The sequence below is a fragment of the Saccoglossus kowalevskii genome, chromosome 16, assembly GCF_978046115.1.
Source record: "Saccoglossus kowalevskii chromosome 16, keSacKowa6.1, whole genome shotgun sequence".
NCBI lineage: Eukaryota > Metazoa > Hemichordata > Enteropneusta > Harrimaniidae > Saccoglossus > Saccoglossus kowalevskii.
The window spans coordinates 20,046,381-20,071,607 of NC_140656.1; the positions used below are offsets into that span (position 1 = coordinate 20,046,381).

The window sequence follows — 25,227 nt, forward strand, 5'->3', positions numbered from 1 at the left end:
TACATGACTTGTACATATGCTATATACTATATATTTTTATCCATAACTTAATATATGACTAACATCTGTTCTCATACACACCAAACCCGGTACACTAACACACTTATTTATTTGAATATTCCTACACTGTACTCTTACATAGATTGGTAAATAGAAGGCCATTTCTGGCATTATTATTGTTTTGATTTGTAGTTACTGGTTATTCATTATTTAAATGACTATTTTTCAAACGAGAATTGCTATATTAAATGTTTCTTGATTTGTTAGAGAGGCATATTATTGTTGTGTCTGGGTAAGATTTCCACTCTGATACATATATGAGGTATGTAAATGTGTCGAAATGGACATAGTGCGAGTGGTTAGTGCAAGTAGCATTAATCCGAAAAACTACTAGATCTAGTGCTAAAATGGCACTAGATCTAGTGCTAAAACGGCACTAGATCTAGTGCTAAAATGTACATAGTGCGAGTGGCATTGATATCGCGTTGTCAACGACGTCAAGACATCCCGTAATTCTCTGAAAATAAATTAATATTTACGTAAAATTGTTGTATCTTTCATTCATTGGAAATGTGCTACAGTGGGAAAATTGAGAATGTCATTGTCCACGTTTGTCGTAATAGACCTTTGGAACAACGCGATCGGCCAGGAAACTAGCTGAAACAGTGAAACTGCAGGTCGAACTTCGCAATTTTTACAAATTGTGAATAGATATACTGTATGAAATGGTATTGTGGGGGAAGTTTGTGTTTTCAACTTTGGCGAATGGAAACTTTATGTAAATGGTGGAATTCAGCGTTGATTTTTTTTAAATCGCTAATGTGCCGTTTTATTTCTGGTCGGCGCCACACTTAATAAAAATAGATCTCCGAAAATGAAATTATGATGCCATACATGTATGTGAACTAAATAAAAAATTGGTATACTCCTAGTCTAAGTCCCGGGTCCCTGTAAAGCTCGGTGGATTTTGTGTGTACTGCGACCTGTGAATGGGCATATACATATTCACGCAATCCTGTTGTTACATTGTTTCATGGAGGTACTAACGGAATATGATGTAACCTCATCAATTTTTTGATTTTTTAACGTGACCATATTATATATGTCTAGACACTTTCTCTGCAATAATATTTTTTAGGAGCCCTTAGGATTTTTTGTTGTAGACTCTCGAAATCTTGTCCTTGTTACAGTTGCTAATAATTAAAACATGTACAGTAACAAGTTCGTCTGTTGAATTTCCGGTTGTGAAATACGTATTCTAACCCTTCACAGCTAAACAAACCCAGTGTATGGTCGCGTTAAAAAAAATGGGACCAAGAAATCGTCCAGGGCGATTTTTCGGCAGTTTTTAAATTTATTTTTTAAAATATTTTGTCGTAATTTATCGGACATTTCAATCGTTCCTTACGCCTAAATCAGTCTATTTAAGTTTTTATTCCAGAGTGTGTTTATTGTGACTAGCGTAAGCTCCGTTTGGACAAAGAGCTGTTATCACTGTAAACAATGTTAAATTATTCTTCTTATGCTAAGTCCATCTTTGAAAACAACTATTTTTTTATTTAAAAAAAATCATGCCATTTTCCCATCAAAATCCAAGTCAAAAGAGCGTACTACAACATCAGCAAATCTCTTCCGCGTTGCGTTCAATAATATTAACATATTTAAAAGAGCTATGGTGATTTGAACGCGTTGGCATCATCCAGCATTTTGATTGGTTAATTAGCGATTCGATCTATTAGCTCAACTCGTGCAAGAGAAACATGGCGGATACCATACAGCATCTAGCGTTTATATGCGATCGGAATCATTTGCTTACGATGAAACTAAGTTGAATTTTATTTGAATTTCATAACATTCAACGAATTTATTTTTTTGCGTTATTAGAGGGGAGGCAAGGGGGTAGCTGGTACGGTTTTACGGGAAATAAAAAGGGCTTTTCACAATTTACAAAGAAAAAAAAGACGTTTTTACAATGTAACATTGAATGGTCCGAAGAGCTCTCCGACTCAAATTCTCCACCATTGCTGCGCCGTGTGAAGAGACACATGCGCATATTACCCTCGTAATGCTCTTCATTCGGTTAGAGGGCCTTTTACGTCTTGACATTCAATTTTGTAGTGAATTGTGTCTTCTAGTCGTTTTACAGTTTCTAAAATGTAATTTCCCTGGATTATTATTCTTTACGATTTTTTTATTTGGATTTGAATTTTTGTACGTACGAGAAAAATTACACATTTTTACAGTGTACGAAAAAAATATTTGATTGATTACGTTGTACGTCTAGCCTGTGATTACAGAATTACGGAATTTATTTTTTGTATTTACGTTGTACGAACAAAAAAATATTGCAATTACGTTGAACGAAAATAACCCTTGCCCCCCCCCCCCTCTTATTATAATCACTACTATAATAATCAACGTTTGTGAAACGTAGCATGTTCGGATTGAGCATCTGTGATCGCTTGCCGGGATCGCTTGCTGCTAGCAATGCAGTTGTGTTCGTTTTTATTAGAAACGTCGTTTAAAATATACTTTTGTTACCAATAAAATAAAAACAAATGTATTTGAAAAATGACACTGGGCGACACTGTAATTACATTTCAGGTGGTCTACTTTTTAATTCAGCAAGAATTATTAATTATTGTTAATTCTGCAATAGTTTCTTCCGTCTTGGGTGGCCCAACTGACGGCGTAGAAAGTCTGTGTAGTTGGATACAATGAAAATGTCCCCCCAAAATATTTGATAATTATTTTTTTTAATTTCATCAGTCGTGAAATCCCCAGGGCGATTTTTCGGATGGGCGAATTTACGGCAGAATCCGGTATTATATAAAGAAAGTATTATTATGGACATCTTGCGCATATTGCCGATGTTTTATACTGTTTGTAGTTTGCATATGAAAGTGGTTGTCAATGCTCCTCCTATTATTCGACGTTGTTGATAAATGCGATAACAATGCCACTCGCACTGTGCACATTTTAGCACTAGATCTAGTGCCATTTTAGCGTTAGATCTAGTGCCATTTTAGCACTAGATCTAGTACTTTTTCGGATTAGTGCTACTAGCACTAACCACTCGCACTACGCCCATTTCGACACATTTACATACATGCATATATCTATGTTTACTTACAGGACTGACCCAGTGAGACCATTTATAAGTGGTCATGTAGCTAATAGTATGGCATCTGAGGTCATAGGATTGTTACATGGATTGTTGATGGCACCGGAAACTAGCACAGCACAAATATGGGCATCTGCTATGGAACGTGTAAGTGAGGATTTGCTCCACTACTGAGCATGTCATATTCATCATGAGAGAAAAATTCTCGTTGTAAACAATAAAAAAAATTATATTTGCAAAATTTGTTACACCATATAAAACCAAAAGACAAAGCAAACATGTTGACTGTTTTTTTTGGGGGGGGGGGGTGAATCATTAGATTCAAACCTTCGTAAATAAATAAGTAATTCGACTGTTTCACTTTTAATTCTGAGCTGAATCAGCAAATCAAATAAATACAGTAACTGTAAAATGATTAATTTTCACTGGGTGTAAATTACGCTGATTTACCATTTCAGGCATATTCAGTGGGTTTTAAATTCACGGTTTAATCATTTAGATAATGTGTTCTATGCTAAATTATACATATTCACTGGGTTTTAGTTTAGCGCATTTTCCAGTCAGCGAAATAAGCAAAATTAAAACCCAGTGAATAATTAACCCCTTTAGAGTGCCATAATTATTACTGATGGTTATTCAATGTGATCAGTAAATTACTAGTATACACTTTGCTAATATATAGAATTAATTTTATTCACAGGTACTGTCTCATGCTTTGACTTGTGTATCGCAGTTGACAAGTACCTTGGTGAACTGTGGTGACCTTTTGACCTCATGTACCCATGGCGATATAATTGATAGTTTAACATCAGTATGTCGTCAAGCGGTCGCTGCACTGTGTGCCCTGGGTGGCTTCCGAGAGAGCATCAAAGTAGGATCCAAAGTTGATGTAAGTCTGGTGCTGTTACAGAAGCTCTCATATTTACTCAGTCTGTTTTGAAATGGTCGATAATCTAGTTGTGAGCAAGAGTCACATGACTTTTCATGTTTACTGTCTCCCTTATCTATGTGACCATGGTATTTTGAAAAGTGGAGGCGATAACGAGACGAAATGCGGCACAATTTGAGTGGCAAAAAGCATTCTATTGGCTCTTATTCTCTTAACAAGATCATGGTAGTCGTTCATGTCAGGTCTATTATAGCTTCAATATAAGTTGGATTCAAAGTATGTACAACTCAACACATCAACTGTTGGTGTGTACTACTACTCAGTTCTGTCTATCATGTAGTGTTCAACGTGAATCTGAAATCAACTATGGTATGTTCTACTGCTCAACATTACAATATTACCGTTTTCCATCACTTTTACCAGTACCAATATTAAATAGGGCAGGATGTAACACAAAAAGATCATGTGATATTTTCAGGTTATTGGTGAAGGTGTGACACCAAGATCTGGACAGGTAATCAGTGTATCTGAACAGCAGGGTATGACGACTGTAAAGTTTGATGAATGTCCCAATGATACAACCCCTAAAGCCAGTGATACGCTGGAGGTACCGGTGACAAGACTGAGGCCCCCTAAGAGTGAGGTAAAAACATCATTGATATCCATGATGACTGTTACATTTCAAGTATAGTTTTCATAGTGAGAAGATAATGAGGTGTTTTGGTAGATGAGTAGATTGATAGGCCCTTTGTGCAGACAGCTTTTTATTTTCATTCTAAATTTGGATAGACTGGATAGTGACACAGTATTTTTATTTCCATTTAGCCGTTGCCGTTGGAAAGATTGTCTATGACTGAAAAGGTTGCCATTGCATTGCATTCCCTACTTCTGCCAACCAATGATAGTGGACTGTCGCCGCTTCAGACGAATTTACCAGCCACTGGGGATGGATCGTCAGCTGCCATGGCAACCTGTAGGATATTAGCTGAAATACGAACAAGGTTAGTTGCTCCTATGTTTGCTGTATGCTGTATAATTCCCAGCAAAATCTGTTCATATGACTCTTTGAGTGTGTACGTCAAGGTATTCTGGTGATAACCTTTTTACTGTAAATCTTATGTAGCTGGTATTCTGTGAGAGATAACAAGCCAAAAATGTCAGCAGAAAACACATTTTGTTACATGATGCATTGTTGATAGGTAAAAAGTGTGCATATGATGCAAATTTGAATATTGGAACAAGTGCAAATGCAATTATCTGTGCACACTAAATTATATTGTTTTAGGTGGTATATTACAATTAGTAATATTGTATATGGCTTAATTATTTGTTTGTTTTGTTGATTGTTAAATGTTCTATACTAAAACCCAGTTTAATGTATTGTTTCCTTCAAAGATCAGTGCTTTCAAAACCTCTTGTATATTTCTATATTTCTGAAACATCAAAACCTAAAATTAAACCCAATGAATATATCGCCCCCTTATACAGTAACACTCAAATTTGCTTGCTTTCCAGGGCATGTATGGTGCTATCTGCTCATATGAAGGAAACAACGTTTGCTGCTGAGTTCATCAGACAGAGCACCAGACCTATGGAAGTACTAAAAGCATTAGCACAGCAATGCAGCTCTGGTGAGTTTTAAAGCTAACAACGTGCTAGCCATGATTACTCTATGCTCAATAGTGCTTGTCAGATATTGTCATATTAGTTTATGTTCTCTGTATTAAACTAATTGCTCTTTATGTGGGACACCATTTCCCTGCTATATGCCTGTGGAGATTTTTGCCACAGTTCCTGAATCCCTGGCATATTCTACGGTTAAAACCTCCTTTTAATTTTTAGGTGAGAGATTGCCTGTTATGGAATGTGAATGTGAAAGACTTAGAATGCTGTACAGAGATTGTGCAAGACCACCACCCCCACCAAGTAAGACAGCCGGCAGAAATGTGAGTAGTCATAACTATTAACGTTATGTTATTTCTGTTTGAAATCTACCAGTCAAACTATATCTATCTGTTCCTGCTTTTGAATGAAATCAATATCAAGGTACAGTCTAAACTAGACATTTGTTGCTACATTTTATGTCGACCAATTCGCTTTGCATCCCCAAGCAACTTTTGTATGTACATTCTTGTGTTCACACTGTTGTATGTTTCCTTTTTTGTTCACTAGAACCGTGAAATCACGTGGGATCCATCACGTACGTTTCCACCAGTACGGGCATGTTTATTTTCACATGCTTTGTCTGGTATGACATTCCTTGGAGATCCCAGTGCTGGTAGTGGTTTACCCAGAGGTACTATGGCCTATGCTACACAGTCAATTCCCTCACAGGTCAGTATCCACACAACATATGTATATTATCACACATGCTGTCTGGTATGATATTCCTCATTTTATGTACAATTATTATTGATAGAAACATTTTGTAATAATCAAAGTTGCCATGTATAGTTTGTAGTTTTTGCGAACAATGTGTTTCACATGTGTTGTATGTATCATGTATGAGCCCATATTGAATTCAATGCAGTGTGATGATTGACTGTAGTACTTTGAATATAATAAATATCATATTGTGATAGAAAAAGAAAAAAAATCTTCAAACTACTGTGATCGCATGAATGAAAGGAACACCTAATTAACAACATCATCAGCAAACTTGCTAAGGAATTGCCTGTGCTGATTCAAACTGGCGTCTGGAGATCGTTATCAGATTAGGCCAATTTAATCCAAAAAATGTGGTCCAAAATTAACAAGGAACTTACTGAGTAATACATTAAAATGTGGCATCCACAATTTGGTAAATAAATGGAAAAAAAAATGAACATAAATTATGTAATATTCCTACGTATTGATTCCAGGCACCATCGTTTTATTGGGAATTGGAAATATGCTCTTATGGTGAATCAGGAGATGAGTCTGGACCAATCATGTCGTTTGGATTTGCTCCTGCCGCTGATAGAAAAGATGGTGCATGGACGAATCCTATCGGCACTGTATTATTTCATAAGTAAGTCAAGATTCGGTCAGGTTTTGTTTCTGAATTTTAAGTAAAAACATTCATATTCATATTTAAACTAATTTTACATATAATATATCAACTAAATGCTGACTGTGAGGCTTTGGGTTAGTGTACAGAGTATTGTACAATAACAGTTGAACAAGCTGATTGTTTTAAATTTATTGAATTAATTGATTACAAATATGAATGAGTGAGTAATGGGAATGTGAAACGTAAATTCCATAATCAGATTCTTGCATCCAATCAATGTTTGGTTAATTGTAGTTGTGCTGTGCAAAGCAGCGTAAAACATTGAATCAAAAATCACAGGAAAGTTGAACTCATGTGATAGTTTGCATACAGTAAATACAGTTTGACGTAGTGTTATGTCTTGTATCTCCATAATATAGATTATTAGAAGACAAGGTTTGGTGTTTCTGAGTGTCATCAATCTTGGTGTTACCAATCAAACTGCTGGCATTAATATTAATCAATACAGTTTCATAAAAGTCTTTGGAAATTGATTATACTTTGTGAATAGTTTGCCCAATGCAATCCAAAGTCTGTGAAAAATCTGTGAAAAAAAATAATATGTCAATAAACATGAATTACGCAGATTATAAAGTTGATACTCTATGGGCAAAAGTAAAACATGACCATTCAATTTAGAAATTTCTTTACTGTTTACTGTATGTGGGTGATAAAACGTGTACTTTCTGAAATAAAATCTTTTGCACCTTCACTCTATGAAACTTTATTGATCTCAACCGTAACACAGATCTAACATTTAATCGCCAAAGACAGCCTTGAAACTTACTCTTTATGCTGCAATGAGATATTGCAACTTGGTTGACAACCATCTGACGGCACTGTCTCGGTTTAATAGCCTTTAATCTGACTTGTTTGCAGCAATGGTCGTGCGGTTCATTACAATGGCTCAAGTCTACTACAGTGGAAGAGCGTTCGTTTAGATATTACGTTAAATTCCAGTGATATTGCGGGATGTGGATGGGAACGAGATGGTGACGTGCCACCATTACCAGGTCAACAGGTCAAGGGTCATGTATATTTCACTTATAATGGTAAAAGACTACCTCCGACATTGGATGATGTGTCTGGTGGTCTCTGGCCTATTGTACATATGCAGAAAAAGGTAAACTTGTGTTAGTATGTTGAAAAAATAAATTTATTCTCATCAAAGATTTAATCCTTTTTCAATCTTTATTTATTTATTATATCATGTATAATTATCTGTTTTCTGGTTTTGGTGAATTTTGGTCAAAGATAATTTCTGTAATCTGTCTATGAATAGTATATTATTATCTTGATTAATGTTTAATTTTCAGAACACTCGCATCCGAGCTAATTTCGGTTCTCGGCCGTTTGCATATGCAGAAGGTCGACAGCATCGTAACGCTGCAGATGAGTGTTCAGATCTGACAGAAGAAATCAGCGCAAACTTTGGGGCCCTGCCGTTCCACTTAGGGGAGGACAGCGATAATGAAGGCATCTCGATGGAAGCTACATCCGAAATGATATCTAATGCAAAAGACTTATCACCTGGAATGCCATGTAAAGTGATAGAAACATCCAAAGAACTGAAAGGTAAGAGCATACTCTGTTTAATACTCCAGATTTGGGTGCAAATTCTGAGTCTTATACATCACTGGTGGAAGCTTGTTATCTTTATGAAGGCAAGCAATGTTCATTTACTGTAGACTAAACCCCTATTGTTAACATATGACTGACAGAATTACACATCTTATTGTTCACTCAGAGTACGACACAGACACATCTCTCTACTACAAGCTACATCAGAGTTATGACAATTTCACCAGCACAGGACCCAACATTCAGTCCATCAGTTCTACAGCCACCCAAGATGATGACAGTGATGACGAAGACGTGGAAGACGAACCTCATGAGGATCACCATGCCTTGCTTGTCAAAGCATGGGAGAGTAAAGTGTTTCCTGTTATTAGAAGAAGATTTCGCAATGAAGCTGAGCGAAGATCAGGATTGGAACAAATCAAAGGAGCTCTTCAGCTTGGTATGGTTATACATTATTCCAGAGTGATTACATTTTTTCCCCAGCAGGCACTCCTCGGTTTTCTGGAATATTCCTTAGTACATCTACATGTACTTGCCTATCTGTTACCTGATATATGTAACATGACCCAATTCTACAAGCTTGGTGGTTGAACTGACTGGGAGTTGTGGACCAAAACATAAAAAACTTCTTATAAGGAGGAGGTGCATGGGTTAAAACCCTTCCACCATCAACAGTAAGAAGGCTGTTCCTAACAGCAGCATGGCACAAATACTATATATGCTGGGCCCAGTGCTTTAAAATTGTACTTCTGACTCTAAGCATGTCATGCACAAAATGGATTTCAGAAAACCCTGTAAGTCATTGTGAAAGTCCTTTGGAAAATTAAAAAATCTATGTGGAAAACAATGTGTTGTTTTAGTTCGTTGTGCCAAAATTCTTTTTGTTTACAAGTTGCAGCCAGCGTGCTTTGGCTACCTCTGAATGTAGCAGCAAGTAATATGTTACTTTTGTTTACTTTTTAAGGAATGACGGATATTGCAAGACAGACTGTCGAGTTCCTGTATGAGGAGAATGGTGGTATGCCCAGAGATCTCCATCTGCCAACCATTGAAGACATCAAAACTGAAGCTGCAAAGTTTACCATTGATCGAGTCAGGAAAGGAACTTCGGTTGTGATTCGGCAACATACAACTGAGTCAGTATCTGCCGGCACTGTGGTGCCTAAGTTTGCTGTGAGAGGCATGCTGAAGACATTTGGTCTGACTGGAGTGGTACTGGATGTTGACTCAGTAAGTTGACACTGCCTCTATCATGTACTTTTATTTTCTTTTAAAGCGAGGGAGTCGTCACCTGTGCATACGTCAGATGGCCATAGCGCGTCATTGTTTACAAACAAGTGTCTACCCATGAGCCTTTATGTTTTTAACATGTGTTATTATCATCGCTTGGGACTTCCTGTGCATGCGCAGGTGACAACCCTTTCGCTTTAAATGGAAAAAAACGTAAAAAAAAAGCTTTTTTTTTTTAATTAATCTATCTAATACTATGCTAAAATTAACTCTCGTTTTATTTTTCAAACGTGTTGCATGTGAATTCATTTGAACATGTATAGATTTGAAATACAAATTTCAGGATTAATTCTTTTGTTGAGACTGCCCTTCCCATATACCCGGTATATTAATTAAATTTTTCAAATTACAATGTAAATTATTAATTCATGCCAAAATAATTAAAATTGAGTTTGTACATTTGTTTCCACAGCACAGTGAGTTGGTTCAGGTGGAGACTTACCTACGCAGTGAAGGGGTCTTAGTAAGATACTGGTATCCTATAGATATGCTAGAAAGACCACCACCTGGCTATAGAAAGAATTCAACAACAGGACTCTCAAATATAGATACCTCCAATTTACACATTCACAGGTAATTAAAACTGCATGTCAAAACTTTGTTAGTTTATGAGAAAAAAAAATAGATTAGTTGCTGATGCAACATTTTCTCATCTTTTTTTCCCCATATGTTCTGTATTAGTAGCACAGGACAGTTGACAGTTGTGGTCAAAATAAGTTGTTTTTTGCATGGGGTCGATTTCAACTACTATAGAGTAATATTTTTCTGCTTGGAATTTATGCTTCGAGTGAAAATAAAATTCAGTGAATATATTTTTTCTCACATTCAATACGTTCAATTACCCACCATCGACTCCGGTCAGTCAAAATGACCATTTTGAACTGTAGGCATTAATCAGCGATTCTGCCAGTGACGGAGAGATAGAATCCAGGTCAGGGGAAGCCCCATGACCTCAATATTCTTTTACCCCTTACGTCACGAACCCACGTGACCGAGGCCACCTGGCGGCGCCACAGGTAGCCATCCATCACTCTTATTTTCTGTCCGCCTCGAGTGGAGATGAAATCTAGCGAGCTCTGCTGGATCGCCTGCTTTTTTTTTCTGTCCGGTGCAATTAGCCTGAGCCACACCCCCTAGTGTCGCCTGGCTCTCTTGGCCAGGGCCACTACCGTGTTACGAGACACGGCCTTAGACGCACGTGTTTTCACCGTGTTTCCTCAGTGACGCAGACTGGACATCCTCCACCCTCTTTGTTCAGGGAAAGGTGGGTACAGTCTTGGAGCTTCAGAGTGCAATGAACCAGAGGGTTCAGATCGAATCCGCTAGCCAGTTGGTCCTGCCATGGGCAAACGGAGGGCACCCCATGCACAGAAAACACAACGCCCTTGGGCGTCGTCTGCTAGCCAGAGTCAGCCAGGAGGCAAGCGCTTATACCCTTCCATGGACGTCTACCCGGCAGCAGGGGAGGCATATTTGACGCTCACCTCTGCAACCGGGGGGGACAGGCACGTGTTCGGTGAATGGCCAGGTCACAACTTAGTGACTACTTCAGGCCTTGGGGAACTCACCTCATGGGGAAGTGAGCAACCCCCCCCCCCTCGCAACTGCCAAACACATGGCCACATATCCCTGTCGTACACAGATTGCGCCGGTGTAGTCCGGTTTGGAGACGGCGGGTGACCGACCCCTGGACCTTCCCAGGTGGTGACATCCGTTTACGGGATACCGCTGAAATCTCCATTTCCCCCCGTCAGTGTCTCCCCTGTTGGGCACTGCCAGGGGACTCCCGCAAGGCGGAAGTAATCAGACAGGAAGTAGCAGTTTGCTGGGGAAAGACGCCATACACAGGGTACATCATCCGGAACTAAGGCCAGGCTTCTACCCAAATGTGTTCATAGTACCAAATCTACAAGTGGCAGGTGTCCAGTTTTGGACCTAGGCAGACTGAATCAGTACGTGCTCCTCGATCGGTTCCACATGGAGACACCATTCAGGGTTCTTCTCTCCATCCACCGTTTTGACTGGCTAGCCCCGCTAGACTTAAGCGGGGCCTACCTGCACGTACCAATGCATCCAGGGAGTTGTCATCTCCTTCGAATTGCCCAGCTGAGCCAAGTATTCAAATTTCGGGTGCCCCCCATTCGGGTTAGGCAGTTGGTGTCCCTGGGCATGGAGTTTTGACACAGAGGTTAGCTTGGCTTAGCTTTTTCAAGCGTATTGCTTAGCGCTAAGCAGCCTAGCCGAATGCCTAGTCAGCGTTCCCTCAGTGAACTAATGTGGATCATTGAAATGATGACCTCGGTTCGAAGGGTCGTTCCCAAGGCCGCACTACGCAGCCGCCCTGTATAACGCTTGTTATGACGCCGAGCTCCCCTATGGGAACTAGACAGGGGGGTTTCGATCTCGGACCAAGTGAAGGAAGCCCTGTCCTGGTGGTCGTCACTGGCCAACCTCGGACAGGGGAGCCGCTTGGGCCCGCTCGCCGCAGGTATGACTCTGGTAACAGATACCTCCCCCCAGGATTGGGGAGCGCATCTATTGGGCCAACAAGCCCAAGGATATGGCCCCCGCATTAGTTTCGGGACTACCATATCAACTGGCTCGAACTGAGAGCAGTGTACTTAGCACTACCACGCTTTCTACCCGTAGTTCGAGACCACAGAGTCCTGCTCCGCACAGGCAATGCAGCGGTGGTCTCCTTCAAGAAGGAGGGGGGGACGCATTCCTCATCGTTGTCGGTCCAAGCAGAGCAAAATCCTCCTTTGGTGCCTGGAATACAATGTGGAGCTAACCGCACACCACCTTGCAGGGTAGAGGAACAGTCTGGCAACGCCCTTTCAGGGCGGCTCCGTCTCCAGAACACGAAGTGGCTGATACCCCAGTGGGTAGCCTCCAGGCTGTTTCGGCTGTGGGATGGTCTAAGGTTGGACCGTTTTGCCGCACCCCGGAACGCCAAGCTCCCGACGTACGTAACACTCCTGCTGACTCCAGGAGCCTGGGCCAGGGTCGCTTTGCTAGCCCCGTGGACCCACTTAGTTGTGTATGCCTTTCATCCTTTCCCGCTAGTTCACCGGGCACCGGAGAAAACTTCGACAGGTGCACACCTGCATATTATCATGGGTTGCACTAAATTGGCCAAGCAAGGCCTAGTTTCCACTTCTATTGGAAATGCTAGTCGAAGCGCCAGCAGTGCTTCCGGACTTACCGGACCTGCCGTCCCAACCAGACGGCGCACTACCAATGAGCCCAGCAGGTATTACTTACATGCATAGAGGCTCCCAGTAGACCCGCACATACGAAAGCCTTATCTGAGCGGGCTGCCAACGTCCTGGCCAGGGCGAACAGGGATTCCACCTATGCGGCCTACATTTCTAGGCTGCAAGCATACACTGATTGGTGTAGTGGAAGGGAGATTGATTCATACCATCCCTCTATTGGCCAGGTAGCAGGCTCCTTCGTCCACCTGTTTGACGAAGTGGGTTTGTCCTACGCAGCGAGCGTTGGCTACAGGTCCAGGGCTTGAAATTAACTTTTAAATCTGGTGGTCCATATGGACCACCACCCCTATTTTTTGGTGGTCCAAACCAGGATGTATGTGGTCCAGTATAAAATTAATAAAATGAGTCAATACTTTGGGGTATGTCATTTATTAAGTAAAAATGTAATGTTACAAATCAGTGTCAGTATCACTTTCATTTTGTGCACGTGGTCCATATGGCCTAATATCTGGTCTTCGTGTACGCCTACCTGCATTCCACCAAGTCATAATAGCAGGTTGTGGGTTAAATTTATGCAATGGTTGCCCTAACAGTTTTATTCTTAATAGTTCATTCAGTTTTTCTGTTGTGAGACTGGATCTCCAGTCAGTTTTAATTTCACCCATTCTGTAAACCCTCGCTCACACTCACTAGTGTGAATTGGAATAAGAAGCACAATCTTCACAAGGGTGAGTATATTAACAAACTCTTCTGGTATGTGTCTAAGAAGTCTCTGCCAGAAGTCTAGGTAAGTTAAATGTGGCTGTGTTATTGCAGTGTCTCTGAGAATCAGTTTCAGTTGCCTCCATTCCAATGGGATATCATTTATTTTACAATTCCGCCTAATGAGCAAATCCTGGAAATGTGTTGTGAGTTGATGTATTTCTATTTGGCCATACTCCAGGAGATCACCAACGTTATCAATGGGCCAATTTCTCTGATTAATTACTTTGCAGCCATTTAACACCTGGTTGTCACTGAAAGATGTAAACCTAACTTCCAGTTGATCAATAGTGTTTTGTATTAATGTCATCTTATCTCTGTTCACCATTTCATCATATTCTTGCTGAGTTAGTGTTCCACCTCGTTCAGCTCTACATGTTACATCCAAAAACTTGATATCATCATTGTCAATTGTGATATGATTATTAAATTCCATTTCCCGTGGCCCCAGGGTTTTCACGCAGCTCCCTTAAGTTGCTTAGTGCAGCTTGAAAACAAGTATCCACTGTTTCAACTGAACTGTCATTCTTTTGAAACATTAATGACAAACGTGATAATACAGTATATATGTCCATCATCACATAAAGAGATTTAATAAATCTGTAAGACTGTAATTTCCTGCAAAATCCCTTTGCTTTATTTTTTGCATCACTTGACTGCCCTGTGATCGTAACCTGGTCGAGGTGAGTGAACATAGCTGAATAGTTCTTAGTAATATTTATAATTGCACGTTCATGGTGACCAATCCATCTTGTGCCCAGGACGTTAGGTTTGTATACTTTCAAATTAGTGGTTTCTCCAGCTAACTGTAAATTTGACCAATTTAATGGCGAGTTCTTATAAAACTTGAAAATATTTACGAGAAAATCCTCAATTTGTTTGAAATATTTACATTGTTTAAGTGCGTGTTTAATAGCCAGTTCTAATCTGTGGGCTACACAATGGACTGATACAAGATGAGGGATATCCGCACGTAATTTCGCACTAACACCCTGCCTCTGACCAAAATTGACGGCAGCCCCGTCTGCACCGAAGCCCACAAGTTTTCTTTCCAAGTCTGTGCGTCTATTTGAAACTCTTTGTCAAAAGCCGCGTCTATTGACGTTAAAATTCCTTTACTATCAGCACGTTCCAGTGCTTGCAAGGAGAAATATTTTGTTGTGGGTCTTCCATCGTCAAACACGCGTAGATACATTATTTCCTCGTCAATAGTTGCCACATCTGTGGCAGAGTCAATTAAAATAGAAAATAACTCGTTATTAATCACACGTTTCAGTTCTTCTCTGTGGACTTCTGAAATATAGTGAATAAAAGTAGACGCCTGTTTGTCGTTTTTGTAGGCAACCCCAAGATCCACTCCATTTAATTCTTGTAATTCACAAAGGCCGGCAAAATCGGTAAAAGGTCGTTCAGCAACTGCTAAATAATAAGAAATGCGGAATAGTTTTTCTAATTTAGACACTTGCTCCTTTTCTGCATTAATGATACTTTGTTCTAATGGGGCATTTTCACTTGCTGACAGATTATTTACCGCATACGCACCACTTGCCTTCTTATGTGGTTCACTTTTCTCGTGCGATGTGACAGATGACAGACGAAAGTTACTGCTTCCCCGGCGAAATGCATTTTCAATGTTATCTCAGCCAAAATCCCGGCACCATTGACAGAACATAACGTTATTTCCATTATCAAAAATAAGCCATGGTCGCCCAGTTTTCCAAATAGGAACAAATTTCTTCACAACTTTTTTCTTCTTTGCCGGGGGTGTTGCTGACGCATCCCCGGTAAGTAGAATTTCACTAGTGGTTTGAGTTTCACTTACAGCGTCAAGATCACGATCATTTGCCTCCTTTGAGCTGATATCTGATTCGACACCTTGTTCAGTACGATCCTGTTGGTCTTGTCTGGATGCTGTCCCAGCTCTAGTAAAACCGAACTTGAATAACCCACTCATAATAACAAATGTCAAAGAAACGAGCAGACGATCACAAATACATGCTTCGTCTTTGCCCTGATCAACAACCACATGGCCATTAGCATATGTTTTTGTTTCAAGTTCAGTTGATTCAATGGTGTGCTGTGGTTGCTAGGCCACCATCCTTCGGTTCTCATGAAACTGTTTCAGCGAATCATAAAACATAACGTCACTGCATCTCATTATATATTTAAATACATCGTGAATCGTCACTGCATAAGATTAAATATTTAAATGTGTCAGTTTCATGGCTGACGCACTGTGTCTGCAGTCTTGAATACGCGTTGTCACCGGGGAATGTGAAACCGTTTTAACAAGTCTATTTTAGTTGTGTTTTTTATTCCCGGAAACTGTGATCGAACACAAATGATTTATTTTGCGAATGTCAAAGTGGTGGTCCAAATGGACCACTGAGAATTAAATTTCGTGGTCCAAAACGAGAATTGGGTGGTCTTTGGACGCAAGACCACCGCTAATTTCGAGCCCTGCAGGTCGGTCTTGTCCCCCACCACTCAGAATGTATGAGAACAAGACTAGCCGATTGTCCTATTATTAGGAGACTATTTACTGCTTTCCAGACGCCAAGACCCCATACAAGGGAGCTGCCCAACTGGGACTCGTCGGCTGTGTTGTCTGCTCTAAGCAGACCGCCCTTTGAGCCTCTCCAATCAGCACCACTCAAATTTTTGACGTGGAAAATAGTCTTCCTACTGGCCCCCGCCTCAGGTAGGCGCCGGTCATAGCTAGGCGCGCACTGTCCTTCGCGGATGGTTGTGCCGCTTTTATGGACGATCAAGTTGTATTAAAGACACGAATCGGGTGTCTCGCCAAGAACCAAATCCCAGGACACGATCCTCAACTGATCGTCATCCCCCGGCTGGCAAATATTGTCGGTCCGGAGGATCAGGAGGAATCGCTTCTTCGCTGAGTGGCTACGAGAACCGTACCAGGTTTTCTAGACGGTGAACCAAACACATGTTTTTGTGTTACGGCCCTGGCAAACAGGATAAGCCGGCTTCCCCGACTTCCATCTCCAGGTGGATTACTGCGACTGTACTGGAGGTCTATAATACACTATCCTCCTCAACACAGACCTTGCAGAGACACCAAGTACGAGAACATGAGGTCCGTGCGATTGCTAACTCACTAGCGCTAGCATCAGGTGCCCCCCTCAAACACATTCTGAGGGCAGGCTTCTGGATAACGCAGAACGTCTTCATCAACTACTACCTAAGAGACACCCAATCTATTGAGCAGGGTCTCTTCAGGTTAGGCCCCGTCGTAGCGGGTCAGGCCTTGTTTGCTGACCCAGCCCGAACGACCGCAGGGGCCTCTGCGCATAGGCAATAAGTCAGTCTTGGCATTTGTGCAGGCAGATTGTCTGTTCCACTAGCACTTCCTGGAAGCTCCCAGGTTTCGCTTCTGTCGACCTACGCCCTCATGCCAACTGTTTCAGTCCTACTTCAAGCTTATCACCCCCGAATTCAGCTTGGGTCTAGCTTTCTCGGGCACACCGAACCCTGTCACCACAGCAGCATTGGCTTCTTGCTTCGGGGACAGCACAGGCAAGGTAAGACACCGCCCTTCTTGGGTCTTAACTTAGGTTTTTGGGTTTGTTCTCATCCCGGACTGGGGGAAAGTCTTTCATCATTCTCCTTTTTTTTCTGTTTGCTCAGAAAAACCCGCCACCTATCGATGTCTGACTCTGCCTACAGTTCAAAATAGTCATTTTGACTGCCCGGAGTCTATGGTGGGTAATTGAACGTAGTGAATTTAGGCGAGGGTTCTCCGAACCCACCTATTCACATAGTTCATACCCACCATGGACTCCGGGTCCCCCCCCAACCTCCCCACTCTTTCCGTCACATTGGTCTAAGTCCTCGAGGCAGAGAGAAAGGAACCAGAGTGATGGACGGCTACCTGTGGCACTGCCAGGTGGCCTCGGTCACGTGGGTTCGTGACGTAAGGGGTAAAAGAATCTTGAAGTCATGGGGCTTCCCCTGACTTGGATTCTATCTCTCCGTCACCGGCAGAATCACTGATTAATGCCTACAGTTCAAAATAGTCATTAAAAATAAATTCCATACAAAACACCCAGAAAGCTTTTTCAGCAAAAATTAATTCCAGCTAAAATAAAGTATTTCACAGTATGCATTTCTTACCTTAAAATGTAAAAAAAAAATCAAAATTCCAAGAATATTGTGAGAATTTTTGGTGACTTCATTGCTAAAATGGTTGAAAATATAGCTTGGGGGCTATGAGTAATATGGCCAATTATGGTTTTGTGACACAGATCATCTCAAACCAGCCAATCACTGGTGCTGTAACAAAGCTCTGTTATAAATGAGTACCAGTAGTCTATTATACAACAGTGTGGACGTACATATGAAGTATATAAAGCACACAAGACTAGTACTGTAATGCAAAATGTGTTTAAACTTGCAGGGAGTTACTACGATGTGAAGCCTCTGTCACCAGAATGCATTGTAGAGGTGCTTTACTAGAACTCATAAATCAGTGCCGTAGTCCAGTCAGGCAGCTCCCTTCATCGCTGGATACCATAGAACCTGCATTATTTGCAGCAGCGGCAACCGCTGTACCAGAGTTAGATCTGACTCATCTACTACTGTTGTCTAATGACTTATTGGCTCCTCCTCAGCCAGATGGTGGTATATTGGCTTCATCTTTAACATCTACATCATCACCATGGCAATGCCTTGCAGCCAACACAGGCTCTATCATCGATGTTTTGTATCAGGACACTCAAAAGCTAAGAGAAGAGTTATCAATTGCCATAGCGACTGCTGCAACACATGGTGAAGATCACCTGATGGAATTAACTAATCAGTTGTGTGCCTGTCTTCAGGTAATATTAATCAACTATTAGATTATGTATTACATATATGTGCCTCTTATGTCAAGCATCATATTATGTCACATATCATGTTCCACATATACCAATGTGCTACTCAACTTCATGTGTTACATGAGATGATGCGCCACATAACTTGATGTTTTACAAAACATGTTACATAAAATGTACCACTTGACTTTTGTTTTATAAAACATTTTACATATGTGATGTGCTACACGAAAATGTGCTGTATAACATGATTTTATTTGCGTGATGCATGTTTTAAATAATGTGATACATAAAGGAATGTTTCTCATGGCTTGCTTTATTGAATATTTTGCAAAAATAGTAAAACTTCATAACCCCAGCAAATTTATAACATTGTTGGTGACTAAGTATATAATCCATCTTCACAGAATGCTCCAAGTAATTTCCTGTATGAAGCATTCCCTGTCACTGAAACTAAAGTCAATTCAGATATTCACTTTCCTGGTTCTACATTACTAGTTGTTAGCTGTAGAAGAGATCCCAAGTCTATCAAAAAAGAGTAAGTATTCAATGCAGATTAAATGTCTATCAGAACTTTCACAATTGGATAATTTTTGTTTTTGTGAAGACAAGATTTCACTAAAGTCACTGCACGAATCCCAAATAATTGTTGACTTTTTGAGATTTGCACCGACTCCAAAATCTGTGAAAAATTGCCTCTCACAAAATTAAAGTGGTTTATTACATTTTGAGCGGTCCTAATTCATTCAAGATTTCACATATCTGACATTTTTTAATTGATTTTCTCCTAGCTACTAAATAATAAAAAATCAGAAAATGTTAAAAGCGCTACTGTATCAAATTATTAATTTGTTGCTGTGCAGAAGTGTATATTATAAAAATGACAAAAGATGAATAGAAAACTTACCATAAAAACAATTACTTTTTGAATTCTTATAGTGCCTTACTGGTTAATATGGCTAAATTGAATTGAAAAATTAATCAAAATTCATCAAATAAATTTAAACTCATATATTGTGAGTTTTATTAGGGGGGGGGGGGGTTAAACATGTTAGTAACTGGGAATAACTTAGAACCCTTGATATGTTTTTCGCTTTCGTATTTAAAAATTATCCTAATTCCTTAAAATCTATTACTAGTATACAAGTCCTTATATACAACTCTCATCATAGAAAGTCAAACATAGTTTAACTATGCTTTGTATTTTACTTTCATTCACAGCTCTTCATTGTACAAATCTCCCTGGGCCAGAATATACTGTTATGGTATTGGACACCGTGTGAAAAAGACAGGACAGTCATCCAGACAGGAAGTTATCAGTTATCCAATAGAAGCATCACTTAGCAGCACAGGTGGTCTTACAGCCCCTCCCAACATCCAGATAGATCAGTATCCTACGGTGCTACTACCATTTGACAGGATCCATCTACATATGGGAATATCTCCACCACCAGGTGTTACCATCACAATCCATGGTCTGCCACCCGAGTTTCCACTCGCCTTGGCTTACATTGAGACATTAGCCAGCGAGAAGACATTCAAAGAACGGGCCACATTGTCGGGTGCACATAGTGATAAGCCTGTTGTCATAGCGACAAGTGTATTGCTGCATGCAACTGAATTAGTTACCTATTACCTTTGGCATACTGACGTGCCAGCCTTGATTAAGGAGTATATTTTCTTACTGTTGGCACAGTTACTACGGAAACTGCACAATACGCAGAAAACTGAATCCTTGTTGCCACATCCTAGCCCGTCTTTGTCACTACTGATGCAGTTACAACAGTTACAGACTGAACTACGCAAATTGTATGATAGTGAGACCCCCAGTGGAGGAGTAACCACCATAGCTAGACACAGCACTTATTTCCATTCCTTGATGGAGATGTGTCTGGCTTTGTCCGAGATTAGCATGCCACTCAGTTCTCCTTCACTAACCACTACCGCCTCTGCTTCCAGCTCTGCACCAAGCATGACGTCACTACCAGCAACTCCCACAAGTCCCGTTACTGCAGCAAAGCGTAAAAAATTAAAATCAAAGCGTGTCAGTGGGCCGAAACGCTGCCCTAAACCCATCTATACTGAATCCGTCGGTGATGTAAGTCTGAACGGATCCAAACCAGAAGATATGCTTTGGTTTCATAGAGCTTTGACAATGTCGCTGATTCTACGCCATCTGGTTTATCGTGATACGCAGGGACAAGCTGTGACTAATGATGCTGTGAGCGATGCATGTCAGTCTCTGAACACGCCCACTGCCCATTGCCGACTTCTAGTCATATCAGGCATCCCAACTCACCTGGAAGAGGAAACTGTGCGCAAGGCCATCCTGCGGGCTTCTAATGGTCAAGGGGGGTTGTTCAAGGAAGAAGTATTCATCCCTACTCAAAAAATTCAAATGGAAATTAGCGACAGAGCAGAAGCACAGAGCAAAGAATCTGAAACAAAAGAAGTAGCAGATACCAAAGATGCAGAAGGTGTTGAGGAAGCTGCTGATGTAGCTGAACCGGATTCCACTGCTGGGGTTGCTGAACCATCTGCTGGGCTTGACGTGGAGGAGATTGAGGTTGTTCATACAGAAGCCGAAGCTGAAGCTGGAATTGAAACTGTAGTTTCTGTTCCAGGAGAAGATGAAAAAACTGTTCCAGAGGAGACTCGTCAATCTGAATCTGAGACCAGACAAGAACCTGAGTTCAGAACTATTCACTGTGTTAAAGGAGTGGCTGTTATTGAAGTCAGGTCTAAAGCAAAACTTGATGCAGTTAAGACTGCATTATTGAGTAAGTCGCCGATTGGTCTGTACTGGTCGTACGGAGATGAAGACATGGTTGATATACCATCAGAGTCGGTTCTGTCTTTATCTACCGTGAATCAGAGTCTTTTATCAGAACCACACGGAGAGGACGCCCTTGAAGCATATCTTGAACAGAAACTTGTCACCAAGAATCTTGGTGCTGGATTAAAAACTGAAACTACAGATGTGCTTACTGAAATATTTACCAGTTGTACTGTAGCAGAACAAAGACTCCGTCTTGATACTGCAAGTAAAGAGGTATTGGGTACTGATGTCAGTCTCACCAAAGATCAGGTTTTGTCTCAGACACCAGGAAATCTTTTGTATCATTTCTTCTCTAATGTGCGGCCACCAAAGAAGTCTGTGAGTGAGCATATCAACCATGTCCTCAGACAGTATGGTATACTGAAACCAAGCAAAGGGAAACCACAGACCAAAGAAGGTAATGTGACGCTATGAATCTAAAGGTGTAAGTTCACAGTGGACGTAAAAAGTTGTCAGTTCTCTGTGCATACAAAAACATTTAAATTAATTTTAATTATTCCTAGTTTGTTATTTGAATCGTATGATCTCAACTGAATATCTTTCCCAACACAAGAGCAGTGCTGTCAATACTCATGTAAATGAATTACCAGTATCATCTTTACAGCCATGCACCTGCTCACAATATTATTCATAATTTGTAACTTGGTCACATCACTGAACTTGACTGCGTTATTTTTGAAGGTAAGAATGGTAAAGATGGTGAGAAAGCTGCCAAAGCAATTAAGAAAGGCGGCAAAGGAAGTAAAGAGAGACTGGCATTGGGCGAAGTCACCCTCAAAGTCAAGTAAGTAGTTCTGTTTAGATTGCCTGTGAGCCATCTGTCTATAAAACTGTGCAGTTCATGTCTAGTTCTCAAATACTAATATTCAGCATAAGGTACATATATGTGTTAAAAATGTAAACATGTGTACATGTGAATCATGGTGTGTTGATTTCTCTTGATGTACCACCAGGACACCGGGACTTGAGAAAAAATACAAGAAGGTTGAGAAGTCAACTAGGGAGACCAGTGAGAAGCTGAAGACTGATGATGTTAAAGTTAAGGAGTCCAGCGAAGATAAAGTCTTGAATCTTGAAGGTTTTCTGCAGTTTGTGGGAGATAAAGTCAAGCAAGATGTGAGAGCCGTCTGGAGAGCTGTATTTTCCTGTGGTTATGACTTGCACCTTGATAGGTAAATACAGTAAACACAAACTCAATTGAATGTCGGGTAGTGAGAGTGGGTATTTATGTCATGACTCAGTGCTAGACATTGTTGTTCAAATGTGTTCTATATGCAGGTGCATTTATCTTAATCATGTGTGTGTGATTGTGGAGAAGTACATTTTTTTCATTTTAAATTTTATCTCATCACAATTGCTTGGGAAAATCATTTTGCTGTATCCCCCCAGCTGGTGGTATTTTTCGACTGCAGCTGTTGTCATGCACAGTGTACATAACATTGTGTGTTTGTGGGTCATGGACGTATTTCAGTTGAGTAATGGTTTACTTATCTTCACTACAAATTTGATGGAAGGGAAAACACTGTAGTTTGACAGTACAAGTTATACAGTTGTCTCTGATAGGAAAGGATAGCAATTTACCCCTCTCTCTAATTCTTCTCACTCAACTTAACTAGTCACTGACAGTTTTTGTTAAAAAAAAATGTATCTTTCTACTGTCAGGTGTGCATGTACTGATGTGAGCGAAGCTTTACAACTCTGTAAGAAATGGACATTGGAAATGGACTGTGCTATAGTTTCGTTTGTTGATTCACTATGTAGAAAACTGGCAATAACACCATCGAGACTCCATGCTCATGAGGTTTATCTAACTGATGCATACTTGGCAAACCCTGTGTACAACTGCCTTCGTGGTAAGTCTAAATCTAAACTACACTTCAAACTTTACTAAAAATACAAATTGCTTTCTTCAAATGAGTCAGTATAAAGTAATTCAGTAATAATAGTAATCCAGAATCATGCTCTGATAATGATAATTTTTGTTCAAGCTCACATCAGCTTAGATTCCTAATAATTATTTTGCAGTTAAAGGCAATGTTAATAAACAACTTTAACACATTGTTTGTTTAGGTTTTTGTGTGTGTTAGGAAAGAATGTGCAAAGAACCAACACTCGGAAATCTATAATATTATAAACTGATTGTATATAACTATGGAGCTCATACCATGATATAACCTTGCATGTATTTAAACGGATCAATAATTGCTTAGCACTGTCATTCCATAGTTGTCTTTTATGTGTATCGGTAATGTGATATTTGTATTTGTTCTTACAGATGTTCCACTGGAAAGTATTCGTCTAAGATTTGCACTCCTGCAGTCACTTAACAAGACCCTGGAATGCTTCTTTCTGCCACTGGTAGATCTGAGACCATTCAAGACGTTCAGTGAGAGTACAGCTGCATTGCTGGCCAGTGCTAGAGGACTGATATTTCATGATACAAAAAACATTTTATTAAATCATATTCTGAACTTAACAGCACAGAGGAATTTTGATCAAGTTGCTCCAGAGATTGTATTGGATCCATTGGAGACAGTTGGAGGTGAGTTATAAATACCAATGTTAATGTTGATATGACTTGGAAGAAATCCACAATTTGATTTCTCATTAGCAACAATGCAAATGCAGTTATTGTGCATAATGGTCATCAGTTTCCTGTTGCCCAGTTGTCAACTTTTCCACACTAATTAGTAAAATGAGTCACAGTTATTGTACTAATTTAGTCATTGCCGAATTACGTACGTCAGATCAGAAACGCATTTTGCATAAAAACATCATCGAAAATTAAATTATTTAATTTGACCTGAATCATCTCAAGTAAAATCTGTCCAAGTTACCAGATTTCATTTTTGCTCATAAATGCAAATCTTGTTCCATGTAATTAACTATAATGCTAAGCAAACTTAAAAATTTATAACTGTGCCCTTCTTGCTTCTGTATTTTAATCCTTTTGTGTGTGTGTGCTTTGCTTTGAAAGGTGATGCAAAAGACTCAGTATCAACTCAGTTCTGTCAAGCCGTGAGACAGTTAGCAAGCACACCCTCCAATCAGTTCTGTGTAAGAATAGCCAGTGGAGGAGATCCCACTTTTTCTTTTAATGTTAGACTTGCTGGTGAAGAAGTCCATGGCACAAGTAAGTCTTTATTATTCATCCTCAGAAGCAGTCTAGAACCTCTTCCTCACTTTCTCATCTTTCATATTTAATCTATAGATGATGAACAAATTGACATCTGAGGCAATATTTGAAAATGTTTTTTATACAATAAATGTTGTTTTTATTTAACATATTATACATGACTGATTTCAAATTTGTTTCGTTTGCATAAAAGTGCACATGTATATCATCTTATAAAAATTGTAACAGGGGCCATTTCTTCCTTGACAGGTGGTTCTTTTAGACAATTTTTGTGGCAAGTGATCAAGGAATTGCAGAGTACAAGTCTCAACTTATTGCTACCATGCCCTAGTTCAGCTAGCGGTAAGAACAAAGGCAAATATATTCTTAAACCTGGTGCTATGACGTATGCTGAAGAGAAACTGTTACAGTTTTTCGGACAAGTAAGTTATTGTATTTCTAGTTTGTGTTAAAATTTTAAAACTATTTATCTAAGATAAACAATGAGTGTAAATAGTGTTCCATAATTGTTACGTAGTT

At 40.0% G+C, this 25,227-nt stretch overlaps 1 protein-coding gene across 1 annotated transcript in view; it reads left to right on the top strand.

The window, feature by feature from the left end:
• The window catches only part of LOC100373217 (putative E3 ubiquitin-protein ligase HECTD4), a 64,832-nt gene that overhangs the window by 34,700 nt on the left and 4,905 nt on the right, over positions 1-25,227 (top strand). Inside the window, exons 36-57 of the mRNA XM_085490928.1 lie at positions 3,136-3,271; positions 3,825-4,013; positions 4,492-4,656; positions 4,839-5,014; positions 5,529-5,644; positions 5,856-5,959; positions 6,186-6,347; positions 6,875-7,023; positions 7,924-8,167; positions 8,361-8,619; positions 8,792-9,064; positions 9,590-9,855; positions 10,328-10,488; positions 18,316-18,736; positions 19,141-19,271; positions 19,955-21,969; positions 22,254-22,356; positions 22,526-22,744; positions 23,235-23,425; positions 23,848-24,114; positions 24,550-24,705; positions 24,958-25,130. Of these exons, the coding sequence (XP_085347054.1) occupies positions 3,136-3,271; positions 3,825-4,013; positions 4,492-4,656; positions 4,839-5,014; positions 5,529-5,644; positions 5,856-5,959; positions 6,186-6,347; positions 6,875-7,023; positions 7,924-8,167; positions 8,361-8,619; positions 8,792-9,064; positions 9,590-9,855; positions 10,328-10,488; positions 18,316-18,736; positions 19,141-19,271; positions 19,955-21,969; positions 22,254-22,356; positions 22,526-22,744; positions 23,235-23,425; positions 23,848-24,114; positions 24,550-24,705; positions 24,958-25,130 (6,076 nt within the window). The remainder of the gene's footprint in view (positions 1-3,135; positions 3,272-3,824; positions 4,014-4,491; positions 4,657-4,838; positions 5,015-5,528; positions 5,645-5,855; positions 5,960-6,185; positions 6,348-6,874; positions 7,024-7,923; positions 8,168-8,360; positions 8,620-8,791; positions 9,065-9,589; positions 9,856-10,327; positions 10,489-18,315; positions 18,737-19,140; positions 19,272-19,954; positions 21,970-22,253; positions 22,357-22,525; positions 22,745-23,234; positions 23,426-23,847; positions 24,115-24,549; positions 24,706-24,957; positions 25,131-25,227) is intronic.